At 38.6% G+C, this 19,849-nt stretch overlaps 1 protein-coding gene across 1 annotated transcript; it reads left to right on the top strand.

The window, feature by feature from the left end:
* Positions 1–3,455: 3,455 nt before the first annotated feature.
* On the top strand, positions 3,456–18,518 carry LOC137287213 (uncharacterized). Its single transcript, XM_067819399.1, has 7 exons — positions 3,456–3,814; positions 5,622–5,725; positions 6,291–6,347; positions 7,549–7,658; positions 8,944–9,082; positions 9,823–10,364; positions 17,283–18,518. The coding sequence occupies exons 1-6, from the start codon at positions 3,745–3,747 to the stop codon at positions 10,354–10,356; spliced, it is 1,014 nt and encodes a 337-aa protein (XP_067675500.1). The 5' UTR covers positions 3,456–3,744; the 3' UTR covers positions 10,357–10,364; positions 17,283–18,518.
* The last annotated feature ends 1,331 nt before the right edge of the window (positions 18,519–19,849 follow it).

Genomic DNA, 19,849 nt, shown 5'->3' on the forward strand with positions numbered 1-19,849 from the left:
GCCTGTTAGCTAGCCTCACACCCACTGGTATGCTATTGATCATGTCGTTATCGTGCCTCGGCTTATCTCATCAATATCTATGCTTGTTTTCATTGTCAGACATATTGTATTATCATTGTCATTGTTAGGACTCATGCATTCTTTAAGCGGCATAAGTATCTGTCAACGTTAATATTGTACATAAAGAAGTTGATCATCCATAAACAATCGTCATTCCTATTAACAGTCGTTTAACCTCTATCCCACCTGGTACCCACTTATTGCTGGGTGACGTAGTTTTTAACAGGCTTGCCTAAGGTAGGACCAAATGTATCGTGTGTGCCTCGTTTTGGGGTAGTACACAGTGGCCCTCGTGTCGTTGCCAGGATTAAACTTGCTTTTCATGGATATATAAATTTTGAGATGATCCCCGACTAGAAACGCTTCACAGTACAATATATATATATATATATATATATCTAGAAAGACAATGTATATCTAGACAAGACCTTACACTTCGATGTACCCCACCCGCCTTCTTTTCCGATTAAAACTTCATCTAAACACAGTCATGAATGATTGGCCTAGCGAACACCACTCATAACACATGTCAGTTCTTTATTGTAGCCTTATGTAGGCCTGTCCAACGTATCTACCCGGGTACCTCACCCTCTATTAGCTTACCCAACCCGAACACCCGTAATGTTAATTCCTTACATCTAAGTTTTAAGAAATGACAAAATATTCTTCAGCTCGGATGATAAAATGTCGATTTTTTTCAATTGTTATCCACGTATTTTATTCAAAATAGGTGACTATAAATTATGTCCAAATCTTCATTGACAACACGACCTTTTAATCATGAAAGAATAACATACTACACTGATTAACCTATTAGTCACGTGATCATTATTTGTATTATTCACAAGAGTTATAGGTTTACTGTCTTTTTGGGGGAAAACACTTGAGGTGTTTTACGATACAGTTTGCTCAACTTTGAACTGTGAAGAAGCTAGGCAACATAGACGCACGTCCTGCCTCGGTCCCTCGACATATAGCCAGTTTTGTAATGTGGGATGACGGCGACGGCGACGGCGACGTCTCCCATGCTGGACACTGTGTTAGTGTTGTTAGTTTTACTAAACCCTGTGGTCTTAACCTTTGTGACTGCATATTTTGAAAATATCTTTTGTTTTTGTTATTCGTTTCAGTTTGTAATTAAACCCTACTATCTCAACTTTGGGGACTGCATATATGTTTTCAAATATCTTTTATTTTTGTTATTTGTTTCAGTGTATTATTAAACCCTGTTTTTCTTAACCTTTGGGCCTGCATATTTTTCAAATATTTTTTGTCACTCGTTTCAGTGTATTATTTAACCCCATTATCTTAACTTTTGGGACTGCATATTTTTCAAATATCTTTTTTTGTAAGTATTTCCATGTACCTTCATATTCAATGCGACTTAACAGGAACGTACTTGTGATATCACGGTGACCGCCTATTAAAGAGTTATAACTATCTTACCTTTATAACTATCTTAAGCATTAGTGATTGCTTTGATCAACTTAGTCTGGGCGTGGGTTATATCTGACAGGCATAAAAGCATGTGAACATGAATTATTGTATGGTGTGATATAAATGTTGCTGTATTTCACACAAGATGGGAACTTGAACATGATAATGAAAATATGTTTATTCTCTGCATGAGATACACCTGTACTGGCCTACCTGTGGCATATTTATTGAGGGATATACGCTCCTCACCTGCTTTTGTCCTTGGGCAATTTGTGACTTGGGCCGATCATTCAGGTAATTTATGAGTCCACCCAGATAACATGTACAGAAACCTTAAGGAGAGAATTCCCCGTCTAAACGATGTGATTTTGATATGAATATCATCAACTTTGAGGAACTTCTTGATCCTCCTCAAAGCACAATTAACTCTGAAAATCCAACCCTGCATAAAGCGCATTTGTTCATACAGCGCAGTACTACTTTAGTCAACTAAAATGATATTTTGTACACATATTCTAACGTAGGCCAAAGATATGTTCAAGAAACTTTATAGCAATCTAACAGTGCACGGAAACCACAGAGTATTAAAATGAAAGAAAAAAAAACATTCAAAACATGTTCAATTTTGTCATGTGAAATGAAAATGAACATGCATTGTCACTAAAGTGACATAACCCCCCGCCGCAAATTTTCAAATCACATTTAAAGGTAATGAATGTGAAGGTTGTAGTTAAAGATGAAAGTAAATGTCAACAAAATCATGTTCAGTCAACTCCCACCTTCCCAAGAGGATGCTTTGTGTCAAAGATGAAGAAAATACAATGAATCGTTTGTGAGATGTCTCGACGACAGGTGAACATGTCGGCTAACAAACTGAAATATTCAGTGTTTCATTTTGCCTTTGAAAATTGGATGAAGGTCGTCAAAATTGACTGGATCACGCTTCTTCCTTAGATGCAGCTTTGTTTTGAATATGAAGAAAATCCCATGAATGGTTCTTCAGATATCTCGCTGACAAACGTAAAATTAAGATGAAGGTCAAGGCCACAAATCCGAACGCGATCTATCTCATACTTTGATATACCTACACACCAAATATAAAAAGAATTATGTCAACGGCCTTTAACATATTCCAATTTGCGAACGGACGAACGGAGCCTAACACTATTCCCTGCGCTTAAGGTGTGGCGGGGGATTATAGTCATGAATAAATTGAAACAATTAACTGAATAAATTTAGAAAAATAATATTGTAACAGAATTTTAACGAGTAAAAGATAGATTTCAAAGCAAACATAACAATAAACTTAAGTCTACACTTATCCGCACCTTCGAGAAAAGAGCTCTGAAAGAAGACAGAAAACAATCAATGTAATTCAAATTACATCAAACAGTAAAATATGATGAATATGTGAATATATTTCTTTCAAAATGTAAACTTACAACAGCTGCATCGGTGCGTCTTCTTGAACATTCCTTGAAATTTTTGTAGTGGGGCAGGTACATTAGTAATGATACCACGTAAACAATGTTTGCATTCCCGTGGGCCGATACACTTGGTAAACATGCATTATTTAATATTTTTGTAGTATTTTTTTTAAAAATAACACTAACAACACTTATGTATTCGCCGTTATCACCACCCCTCATCCTGCGGTACCTACATCCAGATTTGGAGTTACCGCATTCCTCACGCGATTTTAAAGATACATATTTTTCAACATATAGACATTAATCGACATTCAGTGCATTCGATTTATCTCCACTCTCAAGGTTTATCACAGTGCTAAATATTTTTGATTGTATACACGTTGAAGACTGCAATGTCGAGTGAATTTGGTGATAAGGGCGAACGCTTTTCCCACCAGGCTACCCCTCCACCCCAGAGTACTTGATGACAATGCATGCAAGGATATACTACCTATGCTTTACAACGTGCGGTGACGCACATGTCACAACGGGGACAGTCACAGCCTAGTCTAGGAACAGTACCCGAACCAGTCAACACAACCTGATATACCCGAGATCAGCGTTAAACACCATTCTCCCTGAACAAACTGTATATGTTACTCAACAAAGCCAGGCCTTCTGAATACTCAAACTAGTAGCTACCCCAGATCACGCAACGGTGAACACGATCGGTTGTATTGTGAAACAGGGGCGGAACGGGACCTTGATGAAAAGAAGAAAGGGGGGATTGCTAAACGCTTTGACTAGGATGTGATATTTAGGACACCACAACACCAAGATGGCAGATGACGAAAAACGCAGAGTTAACATCGCCAATGGAGTCATATCAGGACTAGTTTTTGCGTGTGGTGAGTACGTACAGGCGTAGTTTTCAAGTAGTAGTTCTATTGTTCACCAGGAATCTGTTGAACTCGATGTCGTATCATGTTTATCCGTGACACAGTGAGATCCTGTCTCCAAAGGAAACTACGACCTTGTTTAAGTTAATGTGTTTTACAAGGCCATGTTACTGTATTGTTCAGACCGGCGTGGCTGGTAAAGGTACAATAGGGGGAGGGAAAACGATAGGTTGTCATCAGGTGTATAATCTGTACAACAGTCACGCACTGACAGTTACTGCGAAACAGAGACTTATACCAACCTTTAGTCTTCTGTTTCGTAAGTTTCACATTTGTAAGTAAAGGCTGTAACGCATCACAGCTGTGTCTGATTTGCTATATATCAGTGCAGTGTTAGACTGTAGTACAGTTCGACCTCGTCAGTAGGTTGTAGAGTAGCGCAGTGTAAGACTGTAGTACAGTTCGACCTTGTCAGTAGGTTGTACAGCAGTGTAGTGTTAGACTGTAGTACAGATCGACCCTTTAGTAGGTTGTACAGCAGTGCAGTGTTAGACTGTGGTACAGTTCGACCTGGATAGTAGGTTGTACAGCAGTGCAGTGTTAGACTGTAGTACAGTTCGACCTCGTCAGTAGGTTGTACAGTAATGCAGTTATAGACTGTAGTACAGTTCGACCTTGTCGGTAGGTTGTACAGTAATGCAGTGTAAGACTGTGGTAAAGTTCGACCTCGTCAGTAGGTCGTACAACAGTGGAGTGTTATACTATCGTATAGTCTGACCTCGTTAGGTTATGCAACAGTGCAGTGTTAGACTGTAGTAAAGTTCGACCTGGATAGTAGGTTGTACAGCAGTGCAATGTTAGACTGTAGTACAGTTCGACCTCGTCAGTAGGTTGTACAGTAATGCAGTGTAAGACTGTGGTAAAGTTCGACCTCGTCAGTAGGTCGTACAACAGTGGAGTGTTATACTATTGTACAGTCTGACCTCGTTAGGTTATGCAGCAGTGTAGTGCTAGACTAGTTCGACCTAGTTGGTATCTTTTCATTGCGGTAATCATGTATATACATATGAGAGCATATATATTCGAATAGTATAGTCATTGACAGTGTTATATTAGTAACATATATTGTTGTGAATTGGGTTATTACTTTGTTAATATCTTGTAGCCCAATAGTATACATAGTATTGTTTTGTTAAGTTCTGGTACATTCATGCACTCTACACTCGGTCGATTATACGACTTTGTTATAAGTTTGTTGTTTTATTGTCCATTGTCGACATGCTACATAAATTGTGCGACTTTTTGTTCCTGGCCAGCGTTATGATGCCATTGCTACGTAGCTCAAAAGGGGTAACGGGGTAATCTGCGGTTAAAGTACTCGCTCGTCAGTCAATGTTGCTGTTTGTTTCCGGTTTTGCCATAGCCAAACACGGTGGTATACTTTCTATTAGCGGTCAGAATGTGCCTTAAAAGTCAACCTGCGTCGATCGGTGCTCATGATGTCAACCTGTGAATTCTCTGTTCTAGTCCGGAGCACTTACAGACCGCCATCATATCGATGTGAAATGCAGAGTGCGGTGTTAAACAAAAACAACCCCAAACATCTTTACTTTAAAGACTACTAAAAAGCATTAACATAAACTATAAAGGTATATTTACTGCAGGAATAAGTCGGGGCCAGATCTTTTATTTGTTTATGTAGTTGGGACGAGATACCCTCTTAATAATGATTAATCCATAACGCTGAAGTACACCCATGAAGGCACATTTCGAAAGACCCATTCAGAACTGTTTAGCCACAATCTTATCTTAACAGGTGTAATCTACAGCGCATTGTCAGGAGTCTACGTTGACAGCGTCCTTGCTGGAGTGAACCCTGTCGGCATTTCAACCGTTCCCTTGTGGAGTATTGGCTTTGCAGTGAGTAATGATGATGATAATGATTCATATGCATTGCAATTTCCATGTTGTCTACCATCTCGAAGCTCAATATTGTTACCCTTGTGAAAGAATGGATATGCACACGAATTTTTTTCTGTGCTCCACTGGTACTCGTGAAGAAAGGGGTCACAACTGGTTTTCAGCAACCAGTGTTTTACGTAAGAGGTGACCCGCGGATCAATCAATCTCACTTTCTAGGCTGACACGTGTTATCTTATCCCAGCTGTGTAGATCAATGTTCATGCTGTTGATCACCGGATTGTCTATTTCAGAATCGTTTATGTACCTGCTGCCGTCAGATAACGTATATATTGCTTTGTGTGGCATAAAACAACAACCAAACCAAACGAGCCAAGACAATAAGCAATACTTACTTAAGTTGATAAATTTAGTTATTCAATCCTTACTTCTACTCGTGATATCAATCACTGGATTTCTGGTCAAGACCATTTTTCCAAGGCAACTGTCGTAATTGGAATATCGTTGTCCCGTTAAGCAATAAATACATAAACAACAAACATAAACAAGTTTGTTATCGTTTCAGTACATAGTCCCAGGGCTTCTCGGTCTCATTGGAACATTTACGAAATCGAAATGCGCCGTAAGTAACTCAGTATCTACCAATATTACATTCCTTCAGCAAAAAGTGAGTGAGTAGGTGAGAGTGAGTGAGTGAGTAAGTGGGTGAGTGGGTATGTGAATGAGTGAGTGAGTGGGTGAGTGAGTGAGTGGGTGGTAGTGTGGGAGGGTGACTGATTGATTGAGGGAGTGAGTGAGTGAGTGGGAGGGTGTGGAGGGTGATTGAGTGAGTGAGTGGGTGGGAGGGTGGGAGGGTGATTGATTGATTGATTGATAGATTGAGGGAGTGAGTGGGTGAGTGAGTGAGTGAGTGAGGGTTTACTCCAATACTACTTTCATGTTCATTACAACAATATGATAACTTAGGAACAAGAAATGACCTTGATAAATTGCCTGCCGGAAATCGAACTAGGAGTTTCTGTGGAACGAACCAATGCTGTTGGTTGTTTCTGGATTTGTCATAGCCAAACAAGGCGGTATACTTTCCTTTGCAAACCATTAACGGTTAGAATTTGTCATAAGAGTCAATCTGCGTAGATCGATGCTCATGGTGTCAACCTCTGAATTGTCTCGTCTAGACGGGAGCATTTACAGACCGCCATCGTATAAGTGGAAAATTGCTGAACAACACACAACTTTACCTCAAAGACCATTACAAAGTGCTCTAATCTCGTGCAATAAGCTACACAATTACTGAACATTATGTTTTATGTATTATGTTTCTTTCTTTTATATTTTCCCCCTCAATATCCTGTTGTTGGAGATGGGAAAAATGCGGAATACCTGAAATATTTTAAATGAGTGTAATCTATCTGTAATGTTTCCTGGATGTGATGATGATCTAGATCCTAAACAATGTTTTAGACAAATACCATGTGATCTGAATTTTAAATGAAATACGAAATATCAACTCTCGCTTATATTTATATAGTTTGCTTTTTTCTTAAACGGTGCGTCCTATTTCTGGTTACAGTTGGAAATGCGAAACAGACAGACAATGCACATGGCCTAAAATGAATAAACTCAGCATGCTTTCGTTTCCTGGTACATTATTTAGATTGTGCTTTTAAAAGAAAGCGACACAATCTATGTGTACCATACATTAAAACATCCTTATTTGTATTTATATAGTTTTGATTTTTTTTCGATCTTGCCGTTCGGAGATGAGACACTACAACAAATTGACCTAAAATGAATTAATTCAGTATACTCTTGTTTCTCAGTACATTGTCCAGATGGTGTTCTGCATCCTCACTCTGCTGGTGATGGGGATCTTCGTTATTGCCGCCTTGCTGATATTAACCACTCTTCCTTACGTTTCCAGAGCGTGCGGGTAAGAAGATGCATACTATTTTTTCTGTGATGTGAGTTGGGATGTGCTTCTAGCAATATCCCAGCAATGTAAAGGCGGGGGATACCAGGAATGGGCTTCAGATGTTGTTCCTATGTTGGACATCGAACCCATGTAAAGCATTAAGCACTACAGACCCGTGAAGGTCTACCCGGGGTAGAATAGGCCTTCAGCAACTCATGTTTGCGATAAAATGCGACTACGCTTTTCGTAAGAGGCGACTAATGGGATCGGGTGGACAGGCTTGCTGACTTGGTTGAACAGATGTCATCGGTTCCCAGTTGCGCAGATCGATGCTCATGCTGTTGATCACTGGATTGTCAGGTCCAGACTCGATTATTTACAGATCGCCGCCATATAGTTGGAATTATGCTGAGTGCGGCGTAAAACTAAACTCACTCACTAAACACTCCAACAGCCAAAGGATGGGTACACGCAGTCATACAACTTGGAGCAATATCTCCGTAGTATTTACATAATATTATTTACATTTGTTATACAAGATGGGCAGACAAGAACTGGGAAGACATGTAAGAATTGCAATAATCAAATAAAAAGTCTTTGATTTACTTATGTATGCTTGAACAATTTCAAGTATGTCTTGATTTATTCGAGGTTTCAGATCTGTATTGCCATATAATAGTAACTCATAGTCTATATTCATATTCAGCTTGGTAAAATTAGTCAAATCATAGCAGATCCCTCAGTTAGGTAATGGCAAAAATTTTCACCAACATTTCCACAAGAACAACTTGGGTTATCTACCCTAGGGTAGAATAGGCCTTCAGCAACCAATGCTTGCCATAAAAAGGCGTAAGAGGCGACTAATGGGATCGGGTGGTCAGGTTCGCTGACTTGGTTGACACATAATCGGTTCGCAATTGCGCAGATCGATGCTCATGCTGTTGATTATTGGATTGTCTGATCCAGACTCGATTATTTACAGACCGCCGCCATATAGCTGGAATATTGCTGAGTGCGTATTGTATGTATTGATATCACTTGAGAAAAGGCTGCTCAATGTTAGACAAAACAGCAGACAGGGTATTTGTAGCGAAAACTCTACAGTCAACAACATATCTACAGTGGAAGCTATAATCCACTTTTCGGATTGGACAGATGTCGGTTTTGACAGCTTCCACTGTATAAACAAATATACAAAAATAATCATTAACAAACTCCAGTCTATGAGCATCGTCTGTATCGACGGCACTTTGAAGTAGCCATTCTTGGAGGTGACTCACTCACTCCTTTTTTCTCTGTTCAGTTCCGCCTCCCAAAGTTCCTGCATCACTTCCACGAGCTTCTACGCCGTTCTCTACAGCATCTCCATCAGCATGGTACTTGGCTGGGTCCTCACACTCATCATCACAATCCTGGGTGGCATCCTCGCATGCAGACGACCGGTAATGTGGGGAAACTGGATTGAACTATCGATTGTACTTTCCGTAAAGGAAACGATCACATCCTTTATCAGGATGACCTCTGGCGAAGTCAGCTTCTTTCCCTCTTTCGCAGATGCCAGTAGCCTGAATACAAGGGCGGCATGTTTGCAGGCTGTGATTTGTGATCGGTTCATGAAGAACGATTCTTGTATAGAAGCTTCACCAGAGGCGTAGCTACCATTATTAAAAAAGCCTCTGCTTACACATGATTTTTGTTTAAAAGGTTGAGCAAGCTCTCAGAACTATCTAAATAAATACTCCTTTGCATCCCATAAGACTTAGACGCAACAAATGGTTTGCTGCGCGTCTGTTTATCGATAACAACTTCTTTATTTCGTGTGAGCGATAGAGATACAGATTCTTGTACAGCTTGACAATGGCAATGGCTCGACAATCACACTCACAAAATAAAGGTGTTATTCATAAAGTTTGTCTACATTGTACTTCCAGCTTTAACATTTCATTCAAGGACGTTTAACGCCACTGAGCCTAGCACCAAGCTTTGTGTGTCCATTACTTTGAATAAATCTTTCTGGATTTCCAGGGAACATCACAAATCTTAACACTAGGAGAGCTCCGAAAATCTAGGTCCATGCGACTGGTTTAGCCTATGCCCCTTATCTAGGTCCAGGCGACTGGTTTAGCCTATGCCCTCCTTCCATCACGATATTCCACTAATGCCTCACACTGTCACGTTTCAGGCAAGCCAAGGTCAAGTGATGATGCCAATGTCACCAATGACCCTAGTCTCCACCACGACTGACATGCAGCCTACAGCCTACCAGGGCAATATGGCCTACTCTGACAACAGGGCCTACATGCAAGACACGGGGTATCCAGACAACAGGTCCTATACACAAGGCTCGGGTTACCCTGACAACAGGTCCTACAAAGATAACTCGAGTTACCTTGACAACAGGTCCTATACACAAGGCTCGGGTTACCCTGACAATTGGTCCTACTCGCGAGACACACGTTACCCTGACAACAGATCCTACAAGGATAGCATGAGTTACCCTGACAACAGGTCCTATACGCAAGGCTCTGGTTACCCTGACAATTGGTCCTACTCGCGAGACACACGTTACCCTGACAACAGATCCTACAAGGATGGCTCGAGTTACCCTGACAACAGGTCTTATACGCATGGCTCGGGTTACCCTGACAACAGATCATACCCACAACGCTCAGACTACCCTGCCTCTTCTACCCGCGATTGGCGAGAAAAATACTAAAATTGTAGGTTAGGTCACGCTTAAATGTCATTTGCGATTACATAAAGTTTAAAGCAGTACGAAAGGACTATCCTTTGTTTCTTATGAGTTATTATAAAGAACCTATGTTGCTATAAGAAATATATTTTAAACTATTAATCGGAACTGATGCGTGTAAACGTGGAAATCAGTGACGTTAATTACAGATTAGTACAATTCTTAGTTCTGCAGGTCTGATTTGGTCTTGCGTAACCAGCTTGCTTACCTGGTTCACACATGCGCTGATTGATGCTCATGATGTTGATGACTGGCTTGTCTGGTCCAGACTCGATTATGTAAACACCGTTGCCATATGGAATATCGCTAAGTGCGACGTAACCTAAACTCACTTACTCACTCTTTTGAAACTTGTTTTTAAGGAATATTCCAACACAGAAGTGTCCTCTTTCATTTGCTTTTTAAAAGTTTGGAAATAAATGACTGAGAAATTCATGGATTACATCTTCTTGTATTTTGTCAAAGCGACGTTTCTGTGCAGATGCTTGTACGGTGAGGAAACAGAAGCAGTTGTTAGATAGTTGACGGAGAATAGGGGAAATGTAGGCCATATTGCCATATAACATTCATGTCATCGAAGACCAACTAGATGTGGTATTAAAGGGCCTCTCATACAGTGAACTAAAACAGATGCACAAAAACTATTCGATTTACAAAATCCAACGATGAACATACTATAAGCTTGAAAAAATTACTTGGAACATTTTGTGTTATTTTCCTTTAAAGTTACATACTTTAAAGTAAAAAAAACAGAATTAAAACATGATGTATGTCAATTTCTGTCCGCGTATGAATGCATTTTTGGCCAGTGGCCATATACAATACATAACTTCAATCACTGACCACATGCAGTTTGGACTTAACACCTATTAGGCTATACAACATAAATGGCTCGTGAGTTCTGCCTCTGTCACATTAAGTCCGTCTGTCTGTCTGTCTGTCTGTTACGATCTAATATCTTAGATACATGCGCAAAAAACACAGTCGCCGTGAAACTGCATGACAATTATATCCGGGTGGGAACAAATTAGTTATACATTAACTCTTGTAATGAAACCTGAATCCCGAAGAAGTCTTCAGAAATATAAAATATAAATTCCATGTTGAAATTGAAAGGACAAGCGAATTATAACGATGGTTCAGAAAAACATGCGATTATGCAAACACCATTGTTTGTGTAGGGAATAGTACCGAATCCCTTTTCTGTATGCTGTGGGGACATAAATCTCTCGCAATCAAACGTTCGTGGCGCTTTCGATAAATTAACGTTGAATTGTCTCAACTTAATACAACATATAATACTGATGTCGCAAATTATGAGAATGTAACAATGGGAAATAAATAATGGTGAAAATGTCATTCAAATGTTAGCATTAATGTCCATAGTGTCTGTGACCGCAAGAGAGAAGGGGTCGCGAGGTGAGTTGATAAAAGAGAATTTATTCAATTTAATTTTTTTGTCGTACTGTAGGGGCAAAACCACAAGAGATGTTGTTCCGGAAGATCCAATTCATATGGGATGTAAATTTTCTATTACACCGTATCCAGCATTTGTATTCTTGGAACTCATCCATGCACTGGATGAAACAGTAAAGATCCGAGTTATAATTGGTCTTTAGAAATCCATGCTTTGGGGTCGGAGATCAGGGTCGCTGACTTGGCTGACACATGTCATCGTATTCCATCTGCGTAGGTCGATGCTCATGTTGACAGATCGCCATCATGTAGCTGGAATATTGCTGAGTGTAGTGTTAAACAAACACAAAAAATCTAAGGGACTGTACAAGCCGGAAATATTTATCACAGTTTTGTAAAGTTCTGTGTTTGAACACTGTATTTGAATCATAAGTTGATGATGGTTTCGAAATGCTTTTCTGTCCATACGTGAAATACTTTCATACTATAACGTATCTGGAATATATGCTATTGAATGTGTCGTTAAACAAAGCCAGAAAAAAAATTTGACTACTTGATTGGACACCTATATCACACTTTTGGGTGTGGCAGTGGTACCAGAAAGTGATGAGCACAGCTACCCAAAATAAGTACAATGGCTACATCAACTTTCTTAAAGCTCACGTGCACAAACTCAATAAACAGCCTGGAGGGTAAACTTGATGACTGTCATGAGGAAATTGACTATCTGTATGGTAGATTACATCAAGTATGTGACCAGAACTATGAGATAAAAGAGCAGCTACTTGAATTGCAGTGTCGAAATATGGAAAACAATCTCATATTTATTGGATTAAAAGAAACAGAGGAGGAAAATGTCCAGGTGAAAGTACAAGATGTGATGGAGAATAATTTACAAATGGAAACACCAGTTGACTTTGAAAAAGCTCACAGAATAGGAAAGAAGAGGAGTGATCAAAGGAAATGTAGACCGATTCTTGTTGTGTTTAGCTCAAAAAAGGACAGGGATATTGTTAAAAGTAAAAGTTATAAACTGAAAGGAACACCTATGGCAATAAATGAACATTTTCCCTATGAAATTCAACAAAGGAGAAAACAACTTTGGCATAGATACAAGCAGGCTAAGAGTAATGGCCACAAAACCTCATTTGTCAGAGATAGATTGTACATTGATGGTAAAAGAATCTACCCTGATTCCACCCCTGACATAGATCCTACAGGAGACTTCCCTCCCCTTACTTCTAACAGAGATTCCCCCTCATCCTTAACCCCTACCAACAACAGACAACCAGAGAAGAAAGCAAGGTACAGTGACAATCCCCCCTCTCACTAGGGGTGTCAAGGAAGATATACAACTATGAATACTCTGACATTCTTCTTCATTAATGTTTGTGGACTTTTAAGCAAACTCATCAACCCTGACTTTCATGCTTATGTCAACAACCATGATTTCATATTACTCGCAGAAACTAAACTTGGAAATGTTGATGATATTGATATGCCTGGTTATGATGTATATGTTAAGAACAGAGATTCCAGAGTGCGATCAGGAGGCATTGCAGTTTTAGTCAAATGTTCATTGAACAAATATGTAAAAGTTATTAAAACAAACACAGAATGTGTTCAGTGGATAAGAGTTTCACATCATGTACTAAATATAGACAGGGATCTGCTTATAGGTGCAGTATATATTCCACCAGAGAGTTCCCCCTATTACAACATCTCCCATTTTATTGACATGGAAAATGACATTAATAAATTTGCAAATGATTGTGAAATAATGATGCTAGGTGATGTTAACGCTAGAACTAAGACCCTGGCTGATTTTATTCAACTTTCACACTCTGTATGTGATAACATTGGTATTCCAGAAGATGTTTTTAATGAAAGAGATGTATTATCTATGTTCTCTTCACTTGGATTGGGTATTGATAGATTTTCTACTGACTCTGGAAGAATAAATAACCATGGGCATAAGCTAATTGATATTTGTAGAAATAATGATTTGTTTATCATTAATGGCCGCTTTGGTGATGATAAATACATTGGCAAAACTACTTGTAAAGGCTGCAGCTTAATTGATTACTGCATCTGCTCAATTAATATGTTGAAAACAATAACGGACTTCAGTGTACTGGATTTTGACCCCGTACTCTCAGATGCTCACTGCGCATTGAAATTGAGTGTTAACATGTGTGGTATAATAGCTCCGAACTGTCAATCACGACCAGAAATTGACAATAACACGGACTCTACGTGCTCCCACCGCCGCTGGGACAAACGGCGTGCCTCTCAATTCCATCGTGCAATTGATTCCCGTCAAGATGAAATTGACAACATTTTATCTGGCATTGATAACTGTGCAACAGGTGATCATGTATCATTGACTAATCTTGTTTCTGAAATCAACCATGTTTTTATTGACAGTGCTAAAAATGTTTTTGGTTTTAGGAAACCCGACAACGTCACCCATACAAATAAGCGACGACAAAGACCTTGGTTTGGTCGCGACTGTAAAGTCAGTAGAGGAAAATATCACCAGGCTAAATCTACATTTCGAAAGAATAAAACTATGGAAAATAAAAGAAGACTTATCAACGCAAGTAAATCATACAAAAAAACATTGACAAAATTCCATAACCTACACAGAAATAATTTACAGGGCAAACTGTCAAAATTACGAAAAGATGATTCAAAATCGTTTTGGAAACTACTGCGAATAAGCAACAACGATAAAGATGTACCTCCACTTAAGAAACTTTATTCATATTTCAAAGATTTAAATTCTGATTTGACTGCTGAAATACCTGACGATATAGCTGATCACTTCGATGTCAACACTGAAGAAAGTAATTCATTTCTTAATAGGGCAATTTCATGTGAAGAAATTTGGCTTGCTATTTCCAATCTGAAAAATAATAAAGCCTGCGGTCCTGATGCTATAATAAATGAATACATTAAAACCACTCAAGGGGTATTATTACCTGTTTACGTCAAACTGTTTAATAAAATTTTAGATGATGGTGTCTACCCTGAGCAGTGGCTCAGTGGAATAATTCGCCCTATCTATAAAGGTAAAGGTGATAAAGATAACCCAGAAAACTACAGACCAATTAGTCTCATAAGTTGTTTTGGTAAGCTATTTACAAGTATCCTTAGTAACAGAATTCAAAACTTTATAGAAGATCAAAATATCTTATCACAAGCACAAGCTGGATTTCGGAAATCGTATTCTACAAATGATCATATATTTACTCTCTACTGTTTAATAGATTTATTTAGATATAGAAAGAAGAAATTGTTTTGTTGTTTCATTGATTTCAAAAAGGCCTTTGATAGTGTGTGGAGGGCAGCACTATGGAGTAAATTACTTGAACAAGGTATAGACGGCAAATGCCTAAAAATTATAAAATCTATGTATAATGGTATAAAATCGTGCGTTAGTGTACAAGGTGCGGAATCAGATTATTTCCCTTGTTTAGTTGGCGTTAGGCAGGGTGAAAATTTATCTCCAGTTTTGTTTTCTTTGTTTCTAAATGACCTAGAAGCCTTTCTAATGTCCAGTGAATGTCCGAGTGTAATTATCAACTCAGAAACATTCAATACCATGATAGATTTCTCCCTCAAGCTTTTCGTTCTTCTATATGCAGACGACACCGTCCTCCTAGCTTCTTCAATAGATTATCTCCAAAAAGCTATTAATCACTTTGAAGTTTATTGCAAAACTTGGAAATTAACTATAAATATAAAATTCTTGTATTTGGTGGTAATAAAAATGATATGCGTAAAGATATTCTTCTACACAAAATCCCCTTAGAACATGTTAATGAATATAAATATCTTGGAATTATTTTTGATAAAAAATGCTCTTTCAAATCAGCTATATCACATCTCTGCCAACAAGCTACTAAAGCCATGCATTTCGTCTTACGCAGAAGTAGAACGCTTAACTTATCAATACAATGCCAATTATATCTCTTCGATTCTATGGTAAAACCAATTTTAATGTACGGTTGTGAAATCTGGGGATATGTTCAACTAAAACAGATTGAAAATGTACATATATGTTTCATGAGAAAACTACTACCTGTTAAAAAAGTACTCCACTTTTCATGCTTTATGGTGAACTCGGTAGAGTCCCACTCTCTGTTGATGTTAAAACCCGCATGGTAACGTTTTGGTCTAAACTATGTACAAAGAATTCTCCTAAGTTGTCTTCAATCCTGTATTCTATCGTGTATAATCTCCACAATGAAGGCACCTGTTGGTCTGAGGTATGTATGGTTATCACAGTCTCCTATTTCAACTTCCTGGATTAAAAATACAGCTCACTCAATCTTAATTGACAATGCTATTCAACTTTGGAGCTCAGAGGTGGACAGTTCCCCCAAAGGTCAAACATATTCCCTCATGAAACCCCAGTTTGAATTTGAAAGATACCTAACGTCCCTACCCTTTAATAAAGCTATTCCTTTACTTCACTTTCGTAGTTCCTGCCACCATTTACCAGTTGAAAAAGGAAGATGGAATAGGATACCAAGAGATGAGAGAAAATGTAAATTATGTTGTATAAATGACGTTGGTGATGAATTTCATTATATTTTTAAATGTAGACATTTTAGAAAAGAAAGATCAATGTATATACACAGTAACTTTGTAAAAAGACCAAACATGTTAAAATTTAGATCACTGTTTACGTGTAAAAAGATATCTGTCCTGAGAAACCTAAGCAAATTCTGCAAATGTATCATGCAAACTGTAAAAACTTCCAGCTAACCACTATTCCGCTATGTTGACATTTTGATGCCATTTGTACCTCATATGCCGAGGATATCGGCCTGAGCGTAATAAAGTTCTGTTCTGTTCTGGAATATATGTTATTGAATGTGTCGTTAAACAAAGCCAGAAAAAAAATTTGACTACTTGATTGGACACCTATATCACACTTTTGGGAGAAGCAGTGGTACCAGAAAGTGATGAGCACAACTATCCAAAATAAGTACAATGGCTACATCAACTTTCTTAAAGCTCACGTGCAACGCAACACACAACTTTGCGGGTTCTGACACCTTTATTATCAAAAGTGCAAAATCAACTTAGAAAGCGACGCGACGCGAAATCGCAGTTCAAACGATGCACTAAATTCACAACAGCCGGGCGAAAACTGGTTTCAACAGCTATGCTGCGCTGCGCACATAGCGCATGCTCAATGATTAGGTTCGCGCGGCTTGAACCGGAAAGACGGCTCGTAAAAACACCATAATTGATGCGTGCAAGGATTACGCTGTGGTCGAATTTGGAGAACGAGAGACCTTTCTTATGATTACACACACCGTCGGTCTGCAGTAAAATAACACACTGGCGCCATACCTTTTCTTATTTCTTTTACATCTTGCTTTTAAAGGGTTGGAAAATTTTCAAACCAAGTTTTCAAGAAAGTTTAGAAATACTAATATCATTGTTATAAATTTCAGTTACGATAAAAGACTTCCCTGGTAGAGCTGGTACCAACTTCCTTTTAACCAAATCGAGGAAAACTGCACCATTCATCTCGGAATGGTAGTCTCTGTTATCTGTGGACTTCGCCCTGAATACCAAGTCGCAGCATTTGCTGGAGCAACTACCGCAGATAATGATTAGTCTCTCTGATTTCCCTTGAGGCAGCTTTCTACGTTACCCCTTGTCACCCCCATCGGGTACCCACTGACTGCTGGCAGTGTGCGAGGCATTAGCCCAGGTCTCGTCCATGTACACTGGCTCGAACCCTTCCTCGCGCTTCTTCTTTATTATTCCGAGAAAATTATTTCTCAGGCGAACGATATCAGTGCGTTCACAGAGTACTGACCTATTCTCCACAGAAGGTTTCTTATAACGATACCCGAAAGAGTGTAAGAGTCGCCAGAGTGTGTACTTCGATACGTGTGTTCTTGATTCAAATGCTTTATTAAAAATTTTCAGCGACATGTATTTGTTTTATTACATGTTGATAGACTGCCTTACTAGGTAAGGTATGTTTTAATTTGTGTGCTTTTTGACACGACCCCTACCTGCTTCGCATCACCCTCACAATGTTTGTGTTCCAGAACATTTGTCAGTACCCTTGCTGATACTTCTAAAGCTTTTGATGAATTTATTAATGGCATAAAATGGTTTGCCCCTTTTGGTTTCAGCACGGAAGAAATCGTTATACTTTAATCATCAACTGTTTCACGTCAGCATTCAACTTATGTGTATGTATGTGTATGTGTAGGTATATGTATCCCGTGCACGACGAGCTAGTGGCTGTTCCATTTCATAGGTTACATCCCACAGAAAACCACTTGTGAGTTTTCAATGATGATAGCTTCTCTCAAACAACTATTTTGGTGGAGTCCGGAAAATGTTCAAACATCAGAAAGCTGATGTTCATTAGTAAATGATAAACATGTGTACTATTTATTTTTGCGTGACAATTTTGTACGATAATAAAAGATTAAATTCATAGGTCCTTTTCTGACACGGACTGGAAGCCTGCAAAAAACACACTGCCTCCATACGTTTTCTTATTTGTTTTACATCTTGCTTTGTAGGGGTTGGCAAATTTGCAAACAACCACGTTTTCAAGACAGTGTTATACTGTTTCAAGTAATACTGTTTGTTTATTTGTTTTTTGTTTTCATAATCGGAGATGTTATTTCATGGATATGTCATGAATAAATGTGTTTTAATTATGTTTTTTTGGTGTTATTTTGTTGCATGTAAGCTTTAAGATACACGGACTCTAAAAGATCCCCTCCCCCATACAAAATCAAAAAGAAGCAAACAACCAACCACACACACGACACCCCCCGCCCCCACCCCGCCCCACCTTACCCAACAAAAAAGCCCACACACATAGAAATAAAGCAACAACTATACCCCAACCTCCTACCCCCACTGCAAATAAACACAGCAGTAACAGCAACAACAGCACACACACACACACACTCTCTCTCTCTCTCTCTCTCTCTCTCACACACACACACACACACACACACACACACACACACACACAGCCTCCCCAAACATCCAAATTAACAGAAAAAATTTTAAAGAATATATATAAATAAAAATAAAAATTAATTCATGATGTGTAAATTATAAAATAAATCTAAAAAATTCAAATAAACCTATGTGCAACCGGAGACATTTTGTGTGAAATAGAATTTACATTCATTCATTCTATCATTCGTTCCAAAATGAAATTGTTTAAACGAAAAGCTCATGAACAGATTACCATAAACTAAAATTCTAAATTTATTTATTTATTATATACTTCCTGGATATGTTTGTTGCCTTGGGTGACTTTGTTAACATGTGCAGATGAAACGCTTACTTCCATTAATCCGACGATATGTATTATGAATACCCAACATGGCATGCCATGAATTATAATTGTATGAATACCCAACATGGCATGCTATGAATTATAATTGTATGAATACTCAACATGGCATGCCATGAATTATAATTGTATGAATACTCAACATGGCATGCCATGAATTATAATTGTATGAATACTCAACATGGCATGCTATGAATTATAATTGTATGAATACCCAACATGGCATGTCATGAATTATAATTGTATGAATACCCAACATGGCATGCCATGAATTATAATTGTATGAATACCCAACATGGCATGCCATGAATTATAATTGTATGAATACCCAACATGGCATGTCATGAATTATAATTATAACTCACTGGTAAAAAGGCAAAGGAGTCTGTTCCCGACGTGAACTTGTGCGCGCGTGAACTTGTGATATCCGAGACGAACCCCAGCTTACTTCCGGTACCAGATCTCGTATGATAAGTGTAAAATCAAAAACCCGATCTGGTTCTAAAGTGCGCGACCGCCACATATAACTTTACCGGACCGGACCAACGATACAGCCATGCCTGGTTGCCACAGCTGTTGACAGTCGTATTAGTTGACTAAATCTGAGGATTATTATTTCGGAAATTTAATATTCGTGCAAGGACTGTCTGTTCTTTACTGCCATTCGTATAGGTATGA

Source organism: Haliotis asinina, chromosome 6, assembly GCF_037392515.1.
Source record: "Haliotis asinina isolate JCU_RB_2024 chromosome 6, JCU_Hal_asi_v2, whole genome shotgun sequence".
NCBI lineage: Eukaryota > Metazoa > Mollusca > Gastropoda > Lepetellida > Haliotidae > Haliotis > Haliotis asinina.

Bases quoted from the DNA above. Each gene is read 5' to 3' on its own strand.
- LOC137287213 (XM_067819399.1), top strand. From the start codon at position 3,745: ATGGCAGATGACGAAAAACGCAGAGTTAACATCGCCAATGGAGTCATA. The intron at 3,815-5,621 runs GTGAGTACGTAC...TTATCTTAACAG, and splicing joins AGGACTAGTTTTTGCGTGTG to GTGTAATCTACAGCGCATTG. The intron at 7,659-8,943 runs GTAAGAAGATGC...TTCTCTGTTCAG, and splicing joins TACGTTTCCAGAGCGTGCGG to TTCCGCCTCCCAAAGTTCCT.